The sequence below is a fragment of the Lynx canadensis genome, chromosome E3 (assembly GCF_007474595.2).
Source record: "Lynx canadensis isolate LIC74 chromosome E3, mLynCan4.pri.v2, whole genome shotgun sequence".
In the NCBI taxonomy this organism is placed as follows: Eukaryota; Metazoa; Chordata; class Mammalia; order Carnivora; family Felidae; genus Lynx; species Lynx canadensis.
The window spans coordinates 23504665-23529664 of record NC_044318.1 but is presented as its reverse complement, the minus strand read 5'-3'; the positions used below and the strand labels follow the sequence as shown (position 1 = coordinate 23529664).

The following is a 25000-nucleotide window of genomic DNA, read 5'->3' as shown; positions in this document are numbered from 1 at the left end:
GCAGAAGAAAAACAAAAAGGTAAAAGAATATAAAGTGTCCATAAAAAGATGAGAACAAAGCACTTAGAATATAAAATATTACTAAAATTAAAAAAATCAGTAGAAGACTCTCAATAAAGTTGGGGAAGTTTAGTGGCTCAGTCGGTTGAGCATCTGACTTCGGCTCAGGTCATGATCTCGCCATTCGTGGGTTCGAGCCCTGCATCTGGCTCTGTGTTGACAGCTTAGAGCCTCAAGCCTGCTTTGGATTCTGTGTCTCCCTCTCTCTGCCACTCCCTCGCTCGCATTCTGTCTCTCTCAAAATAAACATTAAAAAACAATATTAACTTAAAATTGAGTAAGTTTATCAGAAAGTAGAATAACAACAAAAAGGTGTACAATAGAAGAAAAAAAATGTGATGGAGATCAGAGGTAAGTCAGGAGGTTCAACATCTAGAAGGAATTCCAAAAAGAGGTAATAAAGCAAATGGAAGAAAAAATTATATAAAATAATACAAAAAAAGTTTTCTAAAATTTAAAAGGTTGTAAATATCACACATCTTTTGACTTTCCAGCATAGTGAGTGAAAAATGACGTAGACTGATTGTATTAAACTTTAAAATGCCAGTGGTAAAGAGAACTGTTTTATATAAATTCATTTGAACTGCGAACAATCCCATTTTGCAAACAAGGAAGCTGAGGTGCAGAGACATTAAGACATTTGTCCAAGGTTGCACAAGCCATCTGCTAGGCAGTGTGACTCCAGAGCCCATTCTTCTGGGGAGGGGAAGAACACATAGAAAGGTCTGGGGATGGGTGTCTGGGTGGCTCAGTCAGTTGAGCGTCTGACTCTTGATTTTGACTCAGGTCATGATCTCACGGTTCATGGGTTTGAGCCCCACATCAGACTGGCAGTGTGGAGCGTGCTTGGGATTCTCTCTCCCTCTCCCCTGCTTGCTCACTCTCTCTCTCTCTTTCTCAAAAATGAATAAATACAACTTAAAAAAAAAGTTCTGGGGATAAGAATGGTATCAGACTTCTCAACAGGGAATTGGGAGCTAAAAGACAATGAAGTAATGCCTTCAAAATTCTGAGGGTAAATGATTTTCACTGTATAATTCTAAACCTAGCCACATTTTTCGAACAAGTAGAATAAAGATATTTTTAGACATGCAAGGTGTCAAAGTGGTTTCATCCCAGGGACTCTCTCAAGAAACCACTGGAAGATGTGCTCCAGGAAAACAGGGGGGCAAACCAGGAAAGAGAAAAACCTGAGCCAGCACAGAGAAGGTGAAGGGAGGTCTCAAGGTAATGGCTCTACAGCAGGCCTAGACACCAACCAGTCTGGAACAGACACAGCACACGGGAACAGGAGACTGAAGGCTCCCAGAAAAAGAAACACGGACCTGATAAGAGTATTGATACATTTAATTTTGTGGAAAATTGGAAGGTTAATGGAAGATGGAAAATGGATCAATGCTAATTATATAGAAAATTAGCAAATGAAAATAAAAGGAGGCAGTTATCAACGCCAATGAAAAATGGAACCTTGTGTGATAAATGAAATGTAATCATATATAGTATGAAGGAAGTCTACCTTCACTTCACTACCTTGCTAAGAGCACTGTGGGGGGGGGGGTGCTGGTGAATTTCAGCCTTCACCTTCCTGGGTGATCTCAGATAAGTCTCTGGGCCTCAGTCTCTTCACCTGTAAAATAGGCATAGCCATATCCACCTACAGCGAGGAAGTCATGGAGGGGATCCCATAAGACATGCTCCTATGAATTAGTATTTATTAGATTACTCAAGTACCAGGCCCTGGAGAAATAAGAGCCTACTAACGACAACAATTAATCAGTTTAAAAAATTCAATCAGTTTTTCTCTTGCCCAAAGCTCTTACATCGCTTCCATAAAATCCCTGCTATGTATCTCCAACTTCATCTCATGGCACTCTCCCTCCCTCTCTCACTAAACTCTAGCCTATTAGCCTTTCTGTGTAGGTCCAAACAAATCAGGATCCTTTTTATTTGCAGCTCCCTCTGTCTGGAACCTCACCTCTCAGGCTTACCTCATAAAATAAATAAAATAAAACCTCAGAAAAGCTTTCTCTGACGTCAACCAACACCTGGCTACTCTCCAACTCATCACCTTGTTTATTGGCTTCATAGCTCCCAACCTAATGTGTAATTATGTGTAATTGTCTTGAGAATGTGTTCGTTTACTTTATAAGTGTCCCTTTTTGCCAGTATGTGAGCTCCACGATGGCAGGGGATGTTCTGTATCCCCAGTACATAGATCACTGTCTGGTCCGTAGTCAGTGCTCAGAATATATTGAATAAAAGAATGAGTAAGTGAGTGAGTGAGGGGTGGGTACACACTGGGGACCCTAGCACCCTCTATGTCCACACTTTCCTTGCTCTTGGTGTCTCCTAGTGGTGGAGGTTGGTACCACCAAGCTCTTAAGACCAGGTTTTGGAGGACAAATTCAGACCTTAGTTCTGTTTGTTTTCATACACAGTTCTTCCAACAGGTTGGAGTGGGCGGTACAAAAGGAGGAAACTGATTGGGTGCTTCCCTGGCCTGAGTTCTCTCAGTTAACCTAGAAAGGGTTAGGGGTGGAGAGCAAGATAGGCATCCAACTTCTCCTTGGGGAGGAGCTGGGCATAGGTGGGGTGGGGGACAGGGCCTTGGAGAGAAATCATAATGGAATCACAGGTACAGAGGTAAGGAAGAAAAGAAAAGAGGCATGGAAGAAAAGAGAAAGGAAACCAAAGCAAAAAAAAAAAAAAAAAAAAAAAAGAGGAGAGGAAGTTGAAGCTAGAAGAAAAGAAAGAAGATGAAAAGATAGGACAGAAGGGCAGAAGAAAAGGCAAGGTGACCTCAGCACACACCAAGCATATGGAGCTGCCTCTTTTACTCCCTTGCAGGGGGGGGGGGTAGGGAGACTACCTTCACCTGCTAAGAAGCTCTGGGGCGGGGTGATGCTGGTGAATTTCAGCCTTCACCTTCCTGGGTGATCTCAGATAAGTCTCTGGGCCTCAGTCTCTTCACCTGTAAAATAGGCATAGCCACATCCACCTACAGCGAGGAAGTCATGGAGGAGATCCCATAAGATGTGCTCCTGTGAATTAGTGTTTATTAGATCTATTTAAGTACCAGGTCCCGGAGAAATAAAAGCCTGACAATGCTTCTGTCCTCCAGGAGACTCAGTCTAAAAGGAGATCTAGAACAGGGACATCCATCACCCCAAAATCAATTGAACTCATTACCCTTAGAGCAGGAGTCACATGCTCTACCAACTCTACCAGCTCCAGGAAGGACTTCTGAAGGTGGTGGGGATTCCTTGGCCTAAATGGGCTAGTCTACAGATTTCTCAAAGCCTCTGTCATGACTCCCCGCTGAAAATTTTAATAAGAGCAAATACTTATAGCAGCACCATTTCTGCCACCCCCCAGTTCAAAACCAACAAGGTCTATGGCTCTACTTCCAATAAGAACAGCACTGCGGTACAGACAAAAAACACATTGTCCCTGTCCTCCCAGCACACACGTGAAGGGTCCTTGGAGGCCCCCTAGGCCAGAGCCCCATTACATAGATAGAGAAATCAAAGCTCAGAGAAGAGAAACAATCTTCCCAATCACCTGACTCTTGGTTTGCCATGATACTCTATTGTCTCTGGGACCTCAGTAGTCCAGGTTCCCCCACCCCAACACCACCATGGGTCTCTGCTATTTTGTTCTCCAATAACTGTCATCTCCTCCACTCCAGGGTTTCTCAAAAGCCTTACTGGGACCAGTTGCATCGGCTTGGCTGTAGTGGGGAAGGCGGCCAAACTCTTGAGTAGCAGAAGGGCGGCGTGTGCATGTGAATGCTTGCTTGTCCCAGCCTGCCCATCCTGTCATCAAACATTTATTGGCCTACACTGAGAAAACACCTTTGGTTTGAAGACTAGGGCACCCAGTCCCTGGAGAGATAGGCTCATGAAAGGCTAATCACAAACATGAACCAAAAGCCAAGACCACGCACACTGAGGCCCTGATGAAAGCAGGGAGGTTGGATTGCTAAGATGTGTCGGAGGAGAATGGAGAAAGGTGAATTAACATGGGGGTGAGGGTGCAGAAAGAGTTTGGATGAGGGGTCCAGATCAGGGGACCAATCATATGTTCATGTCTGTTCCCTCTCCTGCGTGAGGGCCTTCCCCACCCCTCCAACACTGTGCCTCCCACAAAAAGCGCCTCCTCCTTCCTGTCAATCACCAAGGACCATCTGACCTGTGAGCTCTGGTCCCTGATTCTTCAAAAATCTGAGATGCAGAGGACTCCTAAGAAAGCTGTTTTATATTCCAGTAAAAGACTTTGGGTTCTTGTGCAGAGAAGCTTAGCGAACATCAGGGTAGGTGCTAGGGAAGGTACTTTCAGTTCCCAGGTCCATAGGCAGCTCAATGTTCTGAACTTCAGACCTGTATGGCCACCTGCCTACTGGACATCATCCCGATGTTCTAGAGCCATCTTGACCCGAACATGCTCCAAACTGATTTCATTATCTTCCTTTCCACCCCAATTCCTGGGTCTTCTGTGTTCTCATTCCAGCAAACGGCAAAACTAACCATCTATTTACTCAAGCCAGAAACCCAGGAGTAACCCAGAACTTCCTCTTTCCTCCCAGCTCCCATATCCAACTTCTGTGTTGCCTCATCCATCAGCAACTTCTGTGCTCTCATCTTATCCAGCGGCTTAGTAGCATCCAAATCAGATATTTACTCATTCTGGAACACTCTCCTCTCTTAGCCTCCCTAACACCACACTCTCTTGATTTTCCTCCTGTCTCATCTGCTTTTTCTCTTTTGCCCAACTGCTAAATGCAGAAGTACCCCAGATCTCAGTCTTGTCTATCTAGACTCTTGTATTAATTATTCCTCTTCAGGCCCATGACTTTAAGTGCTATCTAATGACTGAGACTACCAAATCTGAGTCTGAGCCCTGATCTCTCCTCTAAAACTTAGGCTCATAAATCCACCTGTCAAATTGATATGTAGCTTCACCTTGCTTTGCTTTAAACCAAACTCCTGATGCCACATGTGTTCCTTACCTTCCTCATCCCAGTATGAGTCACTGTCCATCCACCATGTTGCTCAACACTCAAAACCTGTAAGCCACACTTGCCTCTACCCTTTCTCCCATGACTCTTAATTCAAAATCAACAAAGGCTATAGATCTACCTCCAAAAATATCTCCCCAATACATCCACTTCTCTCCATCTTGACTATCAACCTGGCCCAGAGTCAACATCATATAACCCCCCTGCCAAAACCCTCCAAAGGGTTTCCATAATACTTAAAATTCCAAATCAAATATAGGATAAAATTCATGGTTGGTTGATCTGATCTAGCCTCTTGTCACTTCCCTAATACCATATCCAACCACTCTTCCTTGCTCACCACATTCCTGCTACACTGGAATTCTTTTTGTCTTTAGAACATGCAAAGATTTTTCTGCTTTAAGCATTGGTGTTCCCTCTATCTAGAACTCTATTCCCCTTGATTTTTACTCAGATTAAAAGTCACTTTCTTAATGACAAGTAACAGAAAACCCAACTAAAAGTGGTTTGATTAATAAAATGATTTATTTTCTTATATAACCAGTGTCCTGAATTAGGACTTTTCTGGAACTTGTAAAAATAAGTGTCCCCACAATTTTATCAAGGATCCAGGTCCTTTCTATCTTCCTATCTGCCAATCCCCGTTTGTGGGCTAGCTCTCCACACAAAGATTCCTTCACATACTAACATCTAAAGGCAGAAACATCCTGTGCTTTTTTAAACAAAAGAACTGAGAATCTTTTCCAGGAGTCTCCAGCAGACTTGCTCTAACTTCTCATTGTCAAGATCTAGGCCACATGCTCACCCATAAACTGATCAGGCCAGGGCAATGGGACATGATCAATCAAGTAGAGGAGGGTGAACCCGAGAATAAAACCACAGTTGTGCAAGCATGGAGAAGGGGAAAGTGAAATTGAGCTGGTAACCAACAGCACTTACCGCCTCATCCCTGGACCATGCAATCTAAAGTTACTCCCACTTCCATAGTGTTTAAATACTTTTCTTCTTATTTTTTAAATAGCTTTTAAAAATGTTTTTATTTATTTTTGAGACAGAGAGAGGCAGAGCATGAGCAGGGGAGGGGCAGAAAGAGAGGGAGACACAGAATCTGAAGCAGGCTCCAGGCTCTGAGCTGTCAGCACAGAGCCCGATGCGGGGCTGGAACTCACGGACTGTGAGCTGAAGTCGGACTTTTAACTGACTGAGCCACCCAGGCGCCCCAATACTTTTATTTTTCATAGTACTTATCATTTGAGGCAATATAGTGTAGAGGTTAATAAAACAGACTCTAAAACCAAATTGCCTGGATTTGGAACCTGGCTACCACATTATTAGCTGCGGAATTAAATTACCCCATCTCTCCGGGCACCTGGGTGGCTCAGTGGGTTAAGCCTGGGACTCTTAATTTCGTTTCAGGTCACAATCTCACGGTTAATAGGTTTGAGTCCTGGATGGGGCTCTGCACTGTCAGTGTGCGGAGCCTGCTTGGGATTCTCTGTCTCCTCTCTCTCTCTGCCCCTCCCCTGTTTGTGCTCTCTCTCTTTCTCAAAAATAAACTTTAAAAAATTACTTAATTTCTGTTTCTTTACCTGTAAAATGGGGATGACGATGCTATTACCTTATAAGGTTGTTATGAAGATTAAATATGTAAAATGCTTAGAACGGCTACCCTACCTAGTTCCTGTATCCTGGTGACATTCTTGTATCCTTATAATAAATTTCCCTTTCTTGTTTAAACTCTCCATTTCTGGGGTTTTCCCCTGGGCGTCCCAGCCTCACCTCGGCCCCATCCTTTCTCTTTGGCGCCATCTGGCGCCCACGAGAGAAATGACGCGCCTGCGCTCTCCTCGCCTTCTGACCGTTGTCTCTTCCCGGGCAAATCTGGTCCCTATACCTTTAAGATGCCAGGCCAACTCGCAGGAATCTAGGGACTGGGGCAAGAGGCGAGTGTAAATTCCACACAAGTAATTGGTCTTTCCCGTGGCTCCGCCCCGGGAAGTAGTCGTGAACGCCTGTGATTGGTCGGGGGTCCTGGAGGCAGGTTCTGAGCTTGGCGCGGTGTTTTCCAGCGCATCCCGGCTGCTGTGTGGTGGGTGGCATGTCTCGGCCAAATGGGGTCGCGCGTGGGGACACGGGGGGAGACGGCACTGCTGCTGCCGGCCCCTTCAGCTTCAGCCCGGAGCCCACGCTTGAGGACATGTAAGCCGTCCTTGCCCCAGCCTGGGGAGGTCTCCCCCTTTTTCCCTCCTATTGGGACGGGTCACTCCACGTGGTCTGGAAGAAGGCTATGCTGGGGGGCCCAGATCGGCTGGCTGTCCTGGGCGAGCCATGTTAACCTCCTTATCTGCGAAATGGGCTTAGTGATGCACACCTGAGGCAGGGGAAATGGTGCTGCCGGGTGAGTGATATTAGAACCAGCCTTGGGGAAATATGGCTATTCCGGTGCTGCTTCCGCCCGGCCCCTGCCCTCCAGGAGTGGGTGGTAGGATGGGGGCAAAAGCAGTGCTGAGAGGTGGGTGACATTATTTTTTACTAGAGGAAATCAAGGAGGGCTTCTTAGGGGAAATGTTCCTGGAGCTGCACTTTGTAAAATCAGCGGAAGCAGCATCAAGAGGTGGAATAATGGAAAAGACAGTATTGTTAGGTTTTGATAGAGTTCAGGGTCTGAGTAGGGCGCACCCACTTTAGAGATGCGGAGTCCAAGTCCCATAGAGAAGAAACGGTTTGCTTAAGGCCATCCAAAGAATTAGGTGCGGAACTAATGCCCCCACTAGGTATCACTGAGATACCTGCCTGGTCGTCCACATTCTCTAACCCTGGGTCCTGGGCTTCTACTCCTTTCTTCTGTTCCAGCCGCCGCCTCCATGCTGAATTTGCTGCTGAACGAGACTGGGGCCAGTTCCACCAGCCTCGGAACCTCCTACTGGCCTTGGTGGGGGAAGTGGGGGAGCTGGCAGAGCTCTTGTGAGTAGATGGAAGTCTTTTTGGAAGAGTCTGTGTTGTGGGGGAGGGGAACATTTATCTGATCATTAAATATCCATGCCAGGCTGTGTCTGGGGATACAGAAATGACTCACCTGTCCCTGCCCTCTTGGGGCATCCATTCTTCTGGGAAAGAAAGGTGTGGAAACAGCAAGGCAGGTCCAGGTCTTAAGAAGGGATGGTGACAGCCTACCTTGACCTCTGCCTCTGGGGTGGAAAGGAGAGTATTCTTTAGGAGACCTGCCTGTGGCCTTCCAGACCGAAGAATCCTTTCCCAAGGTAGTGAGTGGGAAAGGGTAAGTTAAATTAAGGGAGTTTTTTGTTTTGTTGTTGTTGTTTTAAAGAGAGCTCAAGCAGGGGAGAGGGGCAGAGGGGGAGAGGGAGAGGGAGAGGGGCAGAGGAGGAGAGGGAGAGAGGCAGAGGAGGAGAGGGAGAGGGGCAGAGGAGGAGAGGGAGAGGGGCAGAGGAGGAGAGGGAGAGGGGCAGAGGAGGAGAGGGAGAGGGAGAGGGAGAGGGTCTTAAGCAGGCTCCATGCTCAGTGCAGAGTTGGACACAGGGATTGATTCCACGACCCTTGGATCATGACCTGAGCCAATCAAGAGTGATGCTCAACTGACTGAACCACCCAGGCACCCCATTCAGGAAGATCCTGAGACTCCTCCAGGGTAAGCTTTTCAAGAGAGAGCAGGATTTTGTATCTGTTTCGTTGTCTAGTATGTCCCGAGTGCCTCACACATAACAGAATGAGCGGCGGGCCGTGGAAGAGAGAGGTGGCGTATGAACCCAGAGTGACAAAGTTGGAGTTAGGAAGTGATGGAGTTTGAACAGAAGACCTGACAGATTTGAAGGGTAGAACGATCACTGTGTCTGCAGGGTGGATTGGGTCACCAAGAGAATCAGGGCAGGGGAGACCTGTGAGGAGGCTGATACAGATCCGTCAAAGAGGTGGGAAGGCCTAAATCAAGGCCTGAACTTTGGGAATGGAGAAACGAGAGCACAGAGATATAAGGGCAAACCATTCATTTATTGCGGTTTTGTGAGCATCAGCTATGTGCTAGGTCTTCTAGAATTAAGAGATATAGCCTTCAACAAGATAGACATGGTTCCTGGGGTGCCTGGGTGCCTCAGTCAGTGGAGCATGCAACTCTTGATCTCAGGGTTGTGAGTTCAAGCCCAATGTTGGATATAGAGATGACTTAAAATCTTGGGGATTAATAAACAACAAAAAAAAATAGACATGGTTCCTGTCTTCAGAGTGCAAGGAGACTAACAATAAATAAGCAAACTAATTTTAAAAGACCAGGAATTGTGATAAAGTTCTATGGGGAAAACAACCCAAAGTGATGAAAAAGAAAGTAACAAGGAGAAGGCTTTTCTGAGCAGATGACGTCTGTGCTGAGACCTCAGGAAGGAGCCAGCCACAGGAAGGATCTGGTGGGGGAGCAGGGAGAAGAGCATTTAACGCAGAGGAGGCAGTAAGTGCAAAGGCCCTGTGACAGTATGGCCGGTTTGCCAGACAGGACGGGCCAGAGTGGCTTTAGGTGGGGGGCAGGAGGGAGAGTGGTGGATAATGACTTTGGAAGAGGCAGGAGACAGCTCATACAGGATCTAAAGGGCATGGTCAGGCGTTTGGATTTTATTTTAAGCCCGGTTGGAGGAAATTGTAGCAGGGGAGGGACAAAGTGTAATTTCTGCTTATAAAAGATGGTACTGAGCAAGAGTAGAAGATGAGCTAGCAAGCTTTCGCAGGTCTGAGAATTAGTCTGGAGTGGCAGTGGCTAGGGCTGGAGAGAGTACAATTGGGTCTTAGCAAGTGAAATGTTCTCTTGACCACTCCTTGGCTTGGGTTGGGGCACACAGGTCTGGATGAGTCATCTGTCGGGGTCTCTTCCCCACCCTGACTCTGCCTAGGGTACAGGTGGGTTGAGTTGTCCTTGAAGGAACTTCCTAAGAGGTGGGCGTTCCTTGCTGCAAGGACTAGGCTGCTCCCAAGAGAGGCGGAGTCTGTGGTCTTAGCATCTGTGTTTGTGCCTGTGTGTTCTGCCTCCAGTCAGTGGAAGCCTGATGAGGAGCCTGGCCCCCAAGCCTGGCCCCCCAGGGAACGGGCAGCCCTTCAAGAGGAGCTTAGTGATGTCCTCATCTACCTGGTGGCACTAGCAGCACGCTGCCATGTGGATCTGCCCCAAGCGGTGCTCTCCAAGATGGACATCAACCGGCAGCGCTACCCAGCACATCTGTCCCGTGGCTCCGCCCTCAAGTATACAGACTTACCCCATGGGGCCACCTCTGAAGACCAAGCTGGGGGGCCTGCAGACCTTGCCTGTGAGTCCACAGGCCAGGCCTCAACCTAGAACCATGCGCACAGGACCTGCAACTCGGCATGGCATCTGAGAAGCAGAGTGGCCTGGTCACGGAACTTTTTCTAGTCCTTTCCTAATAGGTCATGGGCCAAGGGGCCCTACTTCCTAAGGCCTGAGGCCCCAGAACCTCCAGAAGACAGCCTCCTGGAATTTTCTCTCTCAATAAAAGTTTTGGTTAGCAACTTCTAGATTCTTTCTGGAATAACTGGGAAGGCTCTATCCCAGCAAGTACTGGAGAAGGGAACCAGGGATGTCTCTGAGCCCAGCTCCCATGTTTCTTTAGTGTACCTCCCACCTATAGGGCAGAAAGATCTGCTTTCTACCAAGATCACTGATGTCATGCAATTCCCTGACCCCGTCTGGGCATCTAAAGGGGATTGGAGGCTGTATGTAGAGTTGGTTAAGAGCCCAGATTCTGGAGCTAGGCTGTCTGGGTTCAGATGCCATCTTTGATAGTTATGAGCTGGATGACATTCATCAAAGTACTTCATCTTTCTGCACCTTGGTTTCCTCATCTAAAATGAAAATAACGAGATCTACCTCATTGGGCTGTAAGGTTTAAGTAAGCTATTTTAAGTAGAGTGCTTAGGACAGTGCCTGGCACATAGCAGGGACTTTCCAAGTCTGCAGTTACCTGTTTGCTTTTTCAACTCAGAATTTTCAGGCCCCCAGAGCAGGAAATGTCAACAGTTAAGTTGGAGCTGGGCCTAACACCCATCCCTGTCCATCAGGACCCCAGCCCTGTGAGAGCCGAATGCCCCTCTTTGTGGGCCCCCATCACAGGGATCCCCCTCCTCTTGGAGAGGGTCTCTTGCCTCCTCCCATCCTCCTAAGGCCAATTTCTACTTGTATACCTAAAGATAGTGTTGGGTGTGTATGATTTACCCGTTGTGTGACCTCGGGCACATCACTTCCCTTTCTGGGATACCCACAGCCTGCCTCCCTCACAGTGCAGAGTGATGCTGGGGAAAAAAAACAACGTTTAAACTATTTTTGCTGCCCCTACGAGCCATTTCCACATCAGCAAAATAAGGCATACCTTTTACTGATGACCTCACTCCTTTAACCAGTGACCTCTTACTTGCCAGGTAAAACACAATCCAGATTGGAACCGCTTCAGCTTTGTGTTCCCAAACCCACCTTTCCTCCCTACCAGTGACAGCAGGACTCTCATCCTTACTGATTGATCTCTTATCACATACCCTCTCCATGGTGAGTTCTCTCCTATCTCCTCTACGTAAGCAACTTCCCTTCCTTTCCACTAGCAGATATAAAGCATCATCGAGTCTCTTTCCTATTGACAAAACCCCAACAAATCTCCAGCCACTGCGCTCTCGCTTTTCACAGCCAAGCCTCTTAAAATGGATTGTCTACACCCATCCGCTGGGCTTCCTCATTCTCCTATTTATACTCTAACCCACTCAAGGATGGCTTTCACCCCCACGCCTCTTCTCACCACTTTCCCGGAGTTACAAATACAGCATCTAAGAGAGCTGACTACTCCCTCCATGAAACACTTCCCTCTAGATTTTCCAGACGAGAAACTTCCGGTTTTCTTTCTAGCTGTGGCTGCCCTTTCACGAACTCTTCTTGGGTACCCTCTCATCCACTCCAGACCTGATATCCCCAAACTACTATTTCCAATCACCTCTCTGACCCCTCTGCGTTCACTTCACCCTCAACATGTCCAGACTGGGGTGTAACCATTGTCACCACAATTCTTGCCCTGCTCCTCATCCTGTGCCCTCATCTCTGACTCTGCCCGTCATCCAAGCTAAGAAATGAAATCAGCCGATCTCTCCTAGACTGAAGTTCATGCCTGCTCACCAACGAATGCAGTGGCTGTTTGATCAGAATGTGCAGGATTTGTGCACCCTTCCAGACCTGAAGTCATGAGGACAATCAAGGGCCAATCCCCCCACGTAAAACCGGTGCAAGAAATCCTTTTGGGCTTATAGCCTCACTTGGCTCCATGGTAACTCATTCATAGCACTCAAGCCTGGGGAAAACCCCAACTTTCCTCCTCCCCTCCCTCACCTCACTCACAGGCACGGGTGGGGTGAAGATTTAATACTTTATTCACTAACACGGGCCAAGGGGTTGTAGTGAGAGGGAGTGGGCACTGGTTCCTGGGATCGCAGTAGGGCGTTCTCCCGGCCTCCCAGTTCCAAGGCAGTCAGGCCTGCTGTCCCACCCCTTTCCCAGTGGGGCGGAGAGATCCAGGGTAATGCAGCCCCAGGTAGGGGTCCCACCGTGTCCCTGCCCCCAGCCGGACGCTAGCAGCCCCACAGGGACGAGAACGGCGGCTCAGCTGCCCTCGCACTCTGGGCAGCGCTCGGTGGCAGTGGCGGCCGTGGCGCCAGGGGGTAGCTTGAAGTCCCGGCCGCAACCAGCGCAGATATAGAGACGACGCCGCATGTGCGCGCGACGGTGACGGATGAAGTGCGAGCTGAGGCGGAAGCGCCGGCCGCATTCGGCGCACGGGTAGGGCCGCTCCCCTGTGTGCGTGCGCGCATGCTCCGCCAGGTTGGAGCGGTGGCCGAAGCGGCGGCCGCAGACGGCGCACCGGTGCGGCTTCTCGCCGGTGTGCACGCGTCGGTGCTTGGCCAGAGCCGAACTCTGAGCGAAGCGCGTGCCGCAGTCGGCGCAGGCGTACGGCCTCTCGCCCGTGTGCGTGCGTCGGTGGCGCGCCAGGCACGAGCTGCCGCCGAAGGCGCGTCCGCAGTCCGGGCACGCGTACGGCTTCTCGCCCGTGTGCACGCGCAGGTGCTGTGCGTAGTTGGAGCTCTGCGCGAAGCGGCGTCCGCAGTGCGCGCATGCGTACGGCTTCTCGCCGGTGTGGCGCCGCCGATGCTGCCGCAGGTTCGAGGCGGCCGAGAAGCGCTTGTCGCACTCGGGGCACTCGTAGGGCCGCTCGCCCGTGTGCGTGCGGCCGTGTTTGGTCAGTGCCGACTTCTGTGAGAAGCGCCGGCCGCACTCGGTGCACGCGAAGGGCCGCTCGCCCGTGTGCGTGCGTGCGTGCTTCGCCAGCGTGGAGCGGCGCGCGAAGGCGCGGCCGCAGTCCGGGCACGCGTGTGGGCGCGCCGGGTCGGCCGACGGCGCTGGCGCCTCGCTCGGGACCTGCGGGGAGAAGGGGGGGGGGGGGAGACGTCAGCCCTGACTGCGGGCGGCGGGAGCCGGAGACCCGGGTCTCCGCAAGCCGCAGCCTTTCAGTTCCCCGTTGTAAAACTGAAAAAGCAACGGTGCCCGCCTCGGGACGGTTGTGCGCTTTAAATGAGACAGTATGTTAACGCACGTATCACAAGGCCTAGTGATACTCAAGCTCTTTGTTATTAATTCGACAAATATTTATTGAGTGCGCAAGATATGCCGGACTATGTTTAGGCACTGGGGATTCAACATTAAAATTTAAAAAGTCCCGCTACAGGGAGAATAGATAAGAAGTTGCTGGCATTGGGGCAGGGAGGGGGAGGCTTCATTTAAATAGGATTGTTAAGAAACCTTACTGATAAAACGTGAGCAGAGGGACCTAAAGAAGGTGAGAGAACAGGCTACACAAGGAAGCAAGGCCCTGCAGGGGGTCTGCCTGTTGAGTTCCACGAAGGGCAAGAAAAAGTGCCTAGGGCAGAATGCTTGAGGGGGAGAGTGATGAATGGGATGGTCTTGCTGGGACTCTCTCAGCTTAGGGTCAAGTGATATGAATGAGATGGGGAACCAAAAGAGGAGATGTCAGATGATTGGGAGCAGGGACCTGAACAGATCAGACTCAGGTTGCTGGGGTTGAGAACAGAAGCAAGGAGGGGAGAGGGCAGAAGCAGGAGCCCAGAGAGGAGGCCACTATACTGCAGCCGTCTCTGAAGACGGTGGCTCACACCCAGGTGACAGGTGGAAAGTGGAAGTGGCCTGCTTCTGGGTATATCGTGTAGTTGAAGACCACAGATTTGACAATAGATTGGCTCTGAAGTATAATGAAAAAGAGGGGTCAAAATGACTCCGCCCAGATTTTGAGTTTGGCCACTGCAAAAGTGGGGTGGCCATCTACAGAGATGAGGGCGGTAGGAGCAAGGCGGTAGGTGAAATCTGTTCTGGAGCATATCTGCGGTTCTCCTTGACACATCTGGAGCTCAAGAAAGAAGCCTATGCTTGGAGATGTTAATTGGGAAGCCGGCGGCCTATAGATGGTTTTTAAAGCTGAGTCTGGATGAGATCACCCCAGGAATGGGGAGAGAGAACCTGGGGCAGCAAGGTGATCAGCTAGCAAAGAAGGCTGAACGGGAGCAGTCAGTGAGGCAGGAGAGCCAGGAAGGCATGGTATGGTGTCTTAGAAGCCAGGCCAGGACCAAGTCCAGGCTCTTTAATAAACTTCTCAGAGCAAGCACCTATCATTTTTTAAGTTGTGAAGGCAAGGCCTGAAATGGGAAGTTTTGAAAATGAGCCAGATTCATGAGGTCTGAGCCTCCAGAGATAAAATCAGAAGAAATGCTTTGTAAGAGGCAGGTGAAGAGAAAACTTTTTACTAACAGCGGAGTGAAGGGGAACACTGGGGGCACAATATTCCCTCCTTAGAAAAGAGAATGTGGGGCACCTGGGTGGCTCAGTCGGTTAAGCGTCTGACTTCAGGTCAGGTCATGATCTCGCGGCTTGTGAGTTTGAGCCCCACGTCGGGCCCTGTGGTGACAGCTCGGAGCCTGGAGCCTGCTTCAGATTCTGTGTCTCCCTCTCTCTGTGCCCCTCCCCTGCTCATGCTCTGTCTCTGTCTCAAAAATAAGTAAAACATTAAAAAAAGTTAAAAAAGAAAAAGAAAAGAGAATGCTCACCCCAGCAGAAGTGGTATTGAGCACCTACCATGAACCAAACGGGCACATTAATTCATGACCAAATGAAATACCTGGTACATATTAAGGACAAGAAAGTGTTAGCTGCTCCCCATATTCAATCTCCACAAAGCAGTTACTACTATTCTCACTTTATAGATAAAGAAACTCTCTTAAAAGGGTGAGTGACAAGAACAGTGAGGCTCTTTTCTTTCTGAAGTGCAAGGATAGCAACTTCAGGTCCTTCAATATCCTTTGTAAATAGTCAGTGGCTTTTCTGTAACCAACTCAGAAACTGGAAAACAAGGCAGTTTGGGAAATTAATGATCAGCCATGGGAATTCTGGTTTAAACGTACATATAATGATAACAGTGATAACGATATAGTTAAGGCTTTGACAGTGCTACTTTATGTACATTATTGTATTAAGTCTTCCTGTCATCCCCTTGAATTGGGTGTTATCTTTTGATAGTTGAGAAAACAGAGGCTCATTGAGATCAGATTCACAAAGCCAGAGGGAGTCAGGACTGACTGTAGAGCACTCGCCCTTAACCAGTAGGCTACATTGCTTCCCTGTACTAGAACAGCCAAGACGTGACAGAGGCTGGACTCCAAGCCTCTGGTGCTCTCCAAGAGGGATTCGAGGTTAAAATACAACTTGATACTTTAAATCAAGAAACTCCGCACAGCAGATTTGGCACAGTCTGAATTCAAGGTCATACTTTCCAGTCTTGCCCTGGTTTTGACATCTGTTGTGTTTGTTTAAACATGTCGGCCATTGTGGAGAGAATTTTTCTCATTATATTTACATTTTTGGGGCCCATTTTTTCTTTGGCACCCTTCTATAAGATGACTGACCAGCCTGAGGGCTTTCTTATGCTGGGCTCACTGACTCAGGTGAAAGGAAATCTTCACGTGAGTAACCTTAGTATCGCCAGCTTAAGGACTCAGGGCCCCAGAAAGAATTTTTTTTCTTTTCTTTTTTTTAAGTAATCTCTACATGCAACGGGGGCCTCAAACTCATGACCCTGAGATCAAGAGTCACATGCTGTACTGACAGAGCCAGCCAGGAGCCCTCCAGGAAGAATCTTGGTAAGACAGGTAGGGTCTAGCTCATTAAGACCCCAAGCAAGTCACTTCCTTCCCCTGCCTCAGTGTCCCAAGGAAGGCGGGATAGGCTAGGTGAGATAAAAATTTCCCAACCTGAGGCATGCACACCCCGTACATGCAAGAGTACTCTAGGTGTTATGTAGGGAAACTATCTTATAACCATTGTGTATTTATTTTCATGGACATTAGAAAAACAGTAGATCACATGAAATCCACAATTCCATCAGCATTATTGTTTAGATGATTGTTAGATGAAGGCAGATTTATTTAACAAAATGATGTGAATCTATCGGAAGAAAAGAGTACATAAATGAGCACAACAGGTGAGCGACACACAGGTCACTGAGGCTTGGCTAGTACCAGACTAGGGGATCATTAAAGGTCCTTCCATGCCTTTAATTCTGCAACTAGTAGACTTAGACATTAGAATGGCATTTGCACTCTAACAAGAGGGTATTATGAGGAGACAAATATAATAATATGAAAATCCAGGTAGCTGAAGTTTGTGATTTTTGTCTTCCTGCTTAAGTATTTTTTTTTAAACTTTTAATATGTTTATTTTTTGAGAGAGAGACAGACAGAGTGTGAGCAGGGGAGGGGCAGAGAAAGAGAGGGAGACGCAGAACCCGAAGCAGGCTCCAGGCTCCGAGAACCCGATGTGGGGCTCGAACCCACAAGCCGCGAGATCATGACCCGAGCCGAGGTCAGATGCTTAACTGACGGAGCCACCAGGCGCCCCCTTGCTTAAGTATTTTTTTTAATCACTTTTTAAAATTCATATTCTCCTCAGCCTTTACTTTCCTAATTAACAACAACAACAAGAACAACAACAACAACAACAACAACTACTACCATTCACTGAGCGTTCACTATGTGCCAGGAACTGTGCTAAGTGCTTTTCATCCATGTTCTCATTTTAAACTCTCACAACCTTTTGGGTTAGGTATCATCTGCTCCGTTTCTGAGTAAGGAAATAAGACTCGGCAGTAAAGTGATTACCCGAGGCCACACGGCTAATCAATGGCAGAGCCAGGATTTGAACTGAAAGTCTGTCATCATCCAAAATACCTCTTCTCTGCCATGATCCCATTCTATCTCACTGACAAGTTTGAGATCATCTGCACAGCTTGTCTCCCTCCCCTGGACTTTTAGCAATCAGAATCTCCCCTCTTTTTGGTACAAAGTATAAAATAAGACCCTATCCTCTTGCTCCTAGCTACAGGAACTGTGGTCCACAGATCAACATCAGCATCACTAGGAATTTGTTAGAAATGCAGAATCTTGGGGCCCCTGGGTGGCTCGGTGGTTAAGCGCCCGACTTTGGCTCAGGTCATGATCTTACATATCCTGAGTTTGAGCCCTGCGTCGGGCTCTGCTGACAGCTCAGAACCTGGAGCCTGCTTCGGATTCTGTGTCTCCCTTTCTGCCCCTCCCCCACTCATGCTCTGTCTGTCTCTTTCTGGAAAATAAAGAGTAAAAAAAAAAAAAAAAAAAAGATGGGGTGCCTGGGTGGCTCAGTCAGTTGGGTGTCTGACTTCAGCTCAGGTCATGATCTCACAGTTCCTGGGTTCGAGCCCCACATCAGGCTTTGGGCTGACAGCTCAGAGTCTGGAGCCTGCTTTGGATTCTGTGACCCCCTCTCTCTGCCCTTGGCCGGCTCTCACTCTGTCTCTGTCTCTCTCTCTCTCAAAAGTGAATAAACGTTAAAAAACAATATATTAAAAAAAAAAAAAAGAACAAGAAAGAAGGAAATGCAGACTCTCAAGTCCCACCCCAGACCTGCAGAATCAAAATCTCCATTTTAACAAGATCACCAGGTGATTTGTATGCATGTTAAAAGTTAAGAAATCTGATCTAGAAGAGACAAGAGCAGCTCCCGAAGAAAACAGGTAGAAAAGGTGAAGAGGGGTTTACAGGCTGACAGACCATATGGGCAAAGTCTTAGAGATGAGAAAGGGTCAGGTGTGTTTGAAGTCAGGGCTTGGGATAGGAGCTGAGTGATTAGAGATAAGCCAGGACATGAGGTCAGATGGTGAGGAGCTCTGAATGCCAGGCTTAGGGAGCTGAGACTTTATCCTGAAGGAAACAGAAAACCACTCAAGGGTTTAAGCAAAGAGAGAGAGGATTGGATGTGCATAGAGCCCTCTGAGAAAATCTTTTCTATTCATTAAAGATAGATTGGATTTTGATGGGCAGTGACAGGATACTCCAGGCCCTGAGTGCAGCATAATTAAGGCCTATTTTGGACAATGACTGGCCATGAGCCTGGGTGATAGCTAAGAGTCACAGAATGTTAGCACTGGGAAGAGATTTGAGGTCACTCTTTCATAGAAACTGAGACTCAGGGAGACCACACAGCAAGTTAATGAGCTATGCTGCGGGCACAGTTCGCGGGATGTCTGTGTGTCATCCTCAATCCCAACCCCCGCCACCCCCCCAAATCCAGTAACCCAGATGATACCTTTCAGGTGGGCAGTCAAGGATTTTAACTCTCATGACTCCTCTATACAGACGAGAAAGCCAAGGCAAAGCTGGTGACTGGCAGTTAGGATTGGAACCAATGCTTTTCACTGCTACATGACACCATTTAGAGTCTAGCCCTACATACCTTTGACGACTAGACATGCCCACTCCCCATATCCTCATCCTTACCTCCAGCCAGTCCAATCAGGATTCACAAATGTCCCCTTCTCTCCCTCTTTTCCCCATTGCTGTCAAAACCTGAGACTAGGCTACCAGCCTTACCTGGCTTGGTACCTACCCCACAGCAGCCAGTGTTTCTTCTAAAGAGAAAATCACTCATGTCCCTCCTCCGATTTGAGACTATGTCTAAATTTCTATGTTGGCTTCCAATGCCTTTTACACTTTGGCTCCGCTTACTTCTCTGGCCTCGTCTCCTCTGAACCTTTGGATTTGCTATTTCCTTCTGGGAGGCCTTTCTCCTCCTCCATTTACCAATCACCAAGTCTTGAAGGACCAAGTCATCTCCCTGAAGCCTTCCCCATTGCCTTGAGTTGTCTGCTCTCCGTCCTCTGTCTAGGCCTCCGTTGGCTTCTCTGTCTGCCCCAGCCCCAGGTTTCAGCCCACAAAGTTCTTTGATAGAAAGGACTTGAAACATCTCCAAAAGGATTACCTAGTGTCCGGTCCTGAACCCCAGGGAGAAGAATGAATGTCAGCAGCATATACTTACGTTGTGTTTATTATGCACCACAGTTCTGACTCTTTACATGTATTAACTCACTTAGTCCCCACAACCTCAGGAAGTGAGTGCTGTTATGATCTCCCTTTTACAAATGAGGAAACTGAGCCACAAAGAGGTTAAGAAGCTTGCCCAAGGTCACACAGCTGGAAAGTGATAGAGTTGGAAGTCTACACCAAGCCCTGGAGTCTGGGGTCTTAAATTATAGGCCAAAGGTGGAGATGAGGGGATCCACAGAGCCAGAAGACACAGGCTGAACTAGGATGACAGGCCAAAGGAGGCCTGAGGAAAACGGAACTAAACAGTTATTTTGACTGGAAGCAGTTGCCAAAGCAGCCAGCCCCCGCCCCCTAAGGCCCACCACACCCACTAGGGGGCAGCAGAACTGTCTTTCCCAGAGAACTGGCCCCTAGCCGAACGAAATGAGAGGGAGCCTGGGCCCAGAAACCCCGCCCAACAGGAGCCCTCCAGTTGGACTCAGGGCTCCTCTGGCTTGGGGTGAGAGTTCTAGGGTTCTGGAAGTGGAAATATATACCTGGTGGCAGTTAGGATCTCCAGTGGGGAAATCTAACCCATATTGAGATCTCCTTAAAATTCCTTTCTTTAAACCTTCAAAACCCTCAGGGTAAAACCAGAGGTTCCCCCGCCCCAGGCTGCCAGCCACCCTACTCTCATCCATGCTACAGCCTGATTGAACTACTTCTCCCAGTGCCTTCCCTTCTCCCAGTGCCCCACCCACTCCCCTGGGCCACGTAAGGGGGCCATTCCTTTTAAATCTCAGACCCCCATTGGCCTCAGCTAAGCCATCCCTTTCCTAACTTTGAGACCTTGGGCCAGTCACCAAACCGTCCAGTTTCCTGGGCCTCAGTTTCCTCACCTGTGAAATGGAACAAATCCTAACTACAGTACAGATTTGCGGTACTTAGAACAGTGTCTGGTGCATAGCAAATGCTACTAAGAGTAAGGTGTTCCTAATGCTGTTGCCTACCTAACCACCCCCTCCTCACCCCTAAGTGTGCATTAATTTCCCAGCTCTGGACTTCCACACCTCCTGTGCCTGCACCCATCACACGGGATTGTAGCTGTGTGGTTACTTGTCAGTTTAATCCCGCTTGTCCTCGAGCTCCACGGGGAACCGGGGGAACCAAGGAGAGCATTCCCTGTCCAGCACCCAGCACAAAGCCTGGCAGAGCAAGTGTGACATCTGTATGATGGCAGCATGGGCAATAGAGCAGAAGGATGGGCCACCAACTTGAGATTCTAGGTCTAAGATGCAGAGAAAAGTTTAGGCTGGATTGATGGTTTGTCTGAGGGTGGCTGGACCCGACCAGACGTAAGAGAAACCAGGCCCCCTGGTGTGGGACACGTACCTCCTTGTTGTCCATGGGGATCTTGAGTTTCACCACCTCATATTTCTCCTCACCCTCATCTTCCTCACCCTTCACCAGCAGCACCATCTCCTCTTGCATCTCTTCCTCTTCCTCCTCCTCTGTCTGCTGTTCACCAGGCATCTTGGTGTTCTGGGGTGAGGGGCTGGGTCAAAAGCTCAGGACTTGCACCCACTCCCACCCCGCCCCGTGGCCCTGACCCCAGCAAGTCGGTGAAGCCTGGGCTTCTCCCGCTCTGCCCTGGTCTCTGGGTCTGCCCTCTTCCCTCCACCCAGCCCAGCCCAGCCCCACGCCCCAGGACCAGCTCCGAAGACACTCGTTCTCCCCACTCATCCCGGCATTCAAGGCCCTGTGCAGTACGAATCTCCAGCCCCAGCAAGTCGGCACCCTCCCCACGCTGAGTCACTCCCCCGCGTCTGGGCCAGAGGCCCTGAGCTCTAGGGCATGGTCTGGGGGCGGGATCGGGGCGGAGACCCCGGTGGGGTGCGCACTCACCAGCCGCAGATTCGGCGCTCGCACAGCCCCTGGCCAGGGCGCCGGGCGGTTGGGCACTCTGCGAGGCCGCGGCTCCGGGGGCGGGGTGGGGCGGGGCCTCGCAGACGGCCAGTCATTGGTCAGGTCACCTAACCCCGCCCACGAGGAGGAGGGGCCCAGAGGACCCAGGCGTCCGGCCAGAACTGCCCCGGGAGGGTGGCGAGCCCAGATCTGGCGTCCTCCGCTGTACCCCAACTCCCAGGAATCCCCGGCCACCCCATCCCGGCGTCCAAGGTCTTCGCAGTCCAGTTGTTACCTACCTTCAAGGATCGTCTCCTGTGGCCGCCTCGGAGATCTCCGCTGCGGCCAAGCGCGTCTGCTCCGCCCAAAATAGGCCACGTGCGCTCCCGCCCCGGCCTGGGCCTCTCGCTGGCGCCCCGCCTGGAGGGCGGACCCGGTTGCCTGCTCACCTCTTCCCTTCCCTCTTTTTTCCTCCTCTCCTATTTTTTCTCCTTTCCCGGCGTCGCCCTCCCAGTCTCCTGGTGTCTGGGATGTCTTGCCCCTTGAATATGTACTTCGCAAATCAACAGCCACCCAAGCTACCGCAGCCACTTAGGGTGTGGCGTGCCTACTATGCGCCAGCATTATGCTAAGTGTTTTACACACATGATCTTTGATCTGCACAAAGGTGGGTCCATTTTACAGATCAGCTATCAGAACTTGAGGGAGATAAAACCGATTTTATACAGTAAGTTATACAGTAAGAATTCGCATAGCGTCCCTGACAAGTAATAGCCTAAGTGGGAAATTAGTAGTCCCACGGGTCAAACCCAGTCCACAGAAGTATCTTGTTTGACTCTCAGGGTGTTTTTACTTTTTTAAAAAAAAAAAAAATTAGTTTTAAAAAATACAGGTCTTTTACACATTTTAATTTGCCACATTTAAGAATTGAGGTATTTTATGGGGGCACCTGGGTGGCTCAGTTGGTTAGGCCTCCGACTCTTGATCTCAGCTTCTCAAGGTCTCGATTCAAGCTCTCTGCTGGGTGTGAAGCCTACATACAAAAATAAATAAAAATTTTAAAAACTAAGATATTTTGTATGAAGAGCTGTATTTCCCACTTCTGAAAAAGATACTTAATTCTCCCATTCTACGAACGGGGGAACTAAGATTCAGAAAGGAAAGAAAAGAGAACTAACATTCAGTAATTGCTTATAATCCTTATGTCTCTATATATCAGTCCGGTGGGAATCAATAATAATGTCTCCCTCTGACAAACGAAAGAACAAAAGCTTAGAGAGCTTAAATGATTTACTCAAAGTCACATAGCTGGTAAGTACCAGATTCCAAAGCTCACGTCCTTTCGATTTCACCAAATTATCTTTCAGAAATGAAGTTACATGGGGAAGCTGGTGGCAGAGCTAGGACTCAAACCTGAGTCTCAGTCTTCAGAGGCCAGGGCATAATTTGGAAGTTGGGATTACATCTGGTAAACTTTTGTTCTTCCTCAGAGAAAGTGTGCCTGGATACTCACACTCAAGATCACCAAGACCCACTTTGGTTGTGTTCATTCTCTTATCAAGTATTTCTTGGGCTCTATTACATGCCTGGCACCATTCTGGGTATTGGAGATGCAGTAGTGAACAAAACGGACAAAAATCTTGGCTGCTATGGAGCTTTTAAGAGTGTAAAAATGGTAAGCAAGTAAGTCAACAAGATAATTTCAGATAATGAAATAAATAGGGCAAGATGATGCAGTAGAGAGTGTGGCTGTGGTTGGGGGTTTCTTTCATGTGGATAGGGGGAGCATCTCTGAGGAAATAATACTTGAGATGAATCTTGAATGGGGAGAAAGGATTAGCCATTTGAAAATCTGGAGGAAAAGTGGTCTAGACAGAACTGCAGAGGCCTAAGGTGAGAATAAGCTTGGCATATCTGAGGAACAGAAAGAGGTTTATGTGACTGGAGCCAAGTGAGTTAGCAAAAGGGTAAATCTAACATGAATGATGGAGAAGAGGTAGGGAGGGGCCAGGTTATGGCTGGAACCCCACTTCTAGCAAAAGGCAAGGCCTGCTTGCCCTGATTCAGTCAGTGAGGAGACTCCACTGGGAACAGTGAAAGTCACCCCTGGCAGGGTGTCCTGCTGTGGGAAGGCTTTGGAATAGATGCTTGCGAAAAAGGAAAAAGAGGGCTTCTGTCCATTTGCTCTACAAATGTGTACAAGCATATACCAGGACTCAGATCTAGTTTCTGTGCTTGAGAATCTTAGAGTCTAGTAAAAAAAGATTGTGATATATATACACATGTACACATACATATACATATATGAAAGGGAAAACAATAGGTATATAAGTGTTCCGGCAGCATAGTAAGATGAGTGAATAACTGAATAACCCCCTTGGAAGGGAGTGGTTATTGGGTGCAGCCCTCGCTGAAGAGAAAAATGTGAAGGACCTTCAAAGATGAGTGGGAGTTTGCCGTATTGACAAGGAAGTAGCAGTTTATGGGATTGTAAACTCCTATGAAGAGCCCATCATGTTTCAAGGACACTGTTCACCGAAGTATTCAGTGAGGCTTATTGTGTGCCAGGCTGCTGTTAGGACGGGGCGGGGGTGGGGGAGGGTGGGGTAGAAAGTTGAATTTGGAAAAGGCTTCATCTTACACCTCACCCCTCTCCATTTCACTATTTGCCTTCAGACGCACTAGAACTTTACTTCAATTCTTGGGTGCCCAAAGACTTGGTGCATACTCTTCTTCCTGCCTAGAAGACTCCAGCTCCTATCCTATCCCCCACTCCTTTTCTTAGCTTCTAGTTGCCACTTCTTTGGCGAAGCCTTTGAATCGGGCAGGATTCTCTTCTGTGTGTTTGCTTCCTGTAGAGTCCTTACTACACTTGGAATTATTTGGCCAACGTCCATCTTCTGCATAGAAACCGAGGGCAGAGACTTTGGCTTATTCATCCTCCTATCCCCCATACCCAGCACACAGTAGGTAATGCTGTTGAGTGACTAATTAGCCTCAAGAAGTTCTGCAGGTGTTAAGTATTGAGAATAAGTAGATTCTAACCCAGGCTGGAGGTTCAGGGAAGGCTTGTGGGGGAAAGTAATGCTTGAAGTGTTCTGACTTGGAGAGGTTAACAAGGGGGAGGGAGTGGGGATGGGGATGAGCATTCCATGTAAACGGAGCAATATTTGAGAGGCACAGGGCGGAAACCACACAAATGGAAGACCTTGAATGCCAAGGAGTTACGTTTTACAGAGAAATGTGGAAATATGGCAGGGTTTTTAATAGGGGAGCGACACAGTCAGATGTAATTTTACAAAGTTCGCTGCAGGCTGGCTTGGAGGTCGACTGGTTGGGAGGGGAAACACGGAACCCAGCAGGGGCAATCTTCCAAACACCCCCGGAGACCTCCATTCAGATCTGTGGGTGTGTGTGCACTTAAGGACCGAAGTCTCCAAGAACCCCAGGCTTGAATGCAGCATTCTAGGGTTTCGAGAGTGTATTTAACAATTTGGCAGAGGTGGGAAGACCGGAGGAAGGGCTCTCTAGCAAGCTTTCGTTGGTTTCTAGGGAAGCCCGGCGGATGGTTACGAT

General features: G+C 48.6%; 2 protein-coding genes across 5 annotated transcripts; one reads left to right on the top strand and one right to left on the bottom strand.

Moving 5' to 3' along the window:
• Window positions 1-7124: 7124 nt before the first annotated feature.
• DCTPP1 (dCTP pyrophosphatase 1) lies at window positions 7125-10606 on the top strand. The gene is made up of 3 exons (XM_030301542.1): window positions 7125-7276; window positions 7931-8041; window positions 10109-10606. The coding sequence occupies exons 1-3, from the start codon at window positions 7176-7178 to the stop codon at window positions 10407-10409; spliced, it is 513 nt and encodes a 170-aa protein (XP_030157402.1). The 5' UTR covers window positions 7125-7175; the 3' UTR covers window positions 10410-10606.
• A 1872-nt stretch (window positions 10607-12478) lies between these two features.
• ZNF771 (zinc finger protein 771) lies at window positions 12479-22198 on the bottom strand. 4 transcript variants are annotated; one of them, XM_030300870.1, is made up of 3 exons: window positions 21724-22198; window positions 20912-21074; window positions 12479-13538 (listed from the first exon to the last, which is right to left on the bottom strand). In XM_030300870.1, the coding sequence occupies exons 2-3, from the start codon at window positions 21050-21052 to the stop codon at window positions 12726-12728; spliced, it is 954 nt and encodes a 317-aa protein (XP_030156730.1). In that variant the 5' UTR covers window positions 21053-21074; window positions 21724-22198; the 3' UTR covers window positions 12479-12725. The 4 variants fall into 4 exon arrangements, with proteins under 4 accessions (XP_030156730.1, XP_030156729.1, XP_030156727.1 ...); XM_030300869.1 differs by having other exon boundaries at window positions 20912-21061; window positions 21724-22197; XM_030300867.1 differs by lacking the exon at window positions 21724-22198 and adding an exon at window positions 21425-21704.
• Between the last annotated feature and the right edge of the window lie 2802 nt (window positions 22199-25000).

Coding starts and splice junctions, on each gene's coding strand:
- DCTPP1 (XM_030301542.1), top strand. CDS start 7,176: ATGTCTCGGCCAAATGGGGTCGCGCGTGGGGACACGGGGGGAGACGGC. Junction 7,277..7,930: donor GAGCCCACGCTTGAGGACAT/GTAAGCCGTCCT, acceptor CTTCTGTTCCAG/CCGCCGCCTCCATGCTGAAT. Junction 8,042..10,108: donor GGGGAGCTGGCAGAGCTCTT/GTGAGTAGATGG, acceptor TTCTGCCTCCAG/TCAGTGGAAGCCTGATGAGG.
- ZNF771 (XM_030300867.1), bottom strand. CDS start 21,540: ATGACTGGCCGTCTGCGAGGCCCCGCCCCACCCCGCCCCCGGAGCCGC. Junction 21,075..21,424: donor GAGCGCCGAATCTGCGGCTG/GTGAGTGCGCAC, acceptor CTTTTGACCCAG/CCCCTCACCCCAGAACACCA. Junction 13,539..20,911: donor TCCCCATGGACAACAAGGAG/GTACGTGTCCCA, acceptor TTCTCCCCGCAG/GTCCCGAGCGAGGCGCCAGC.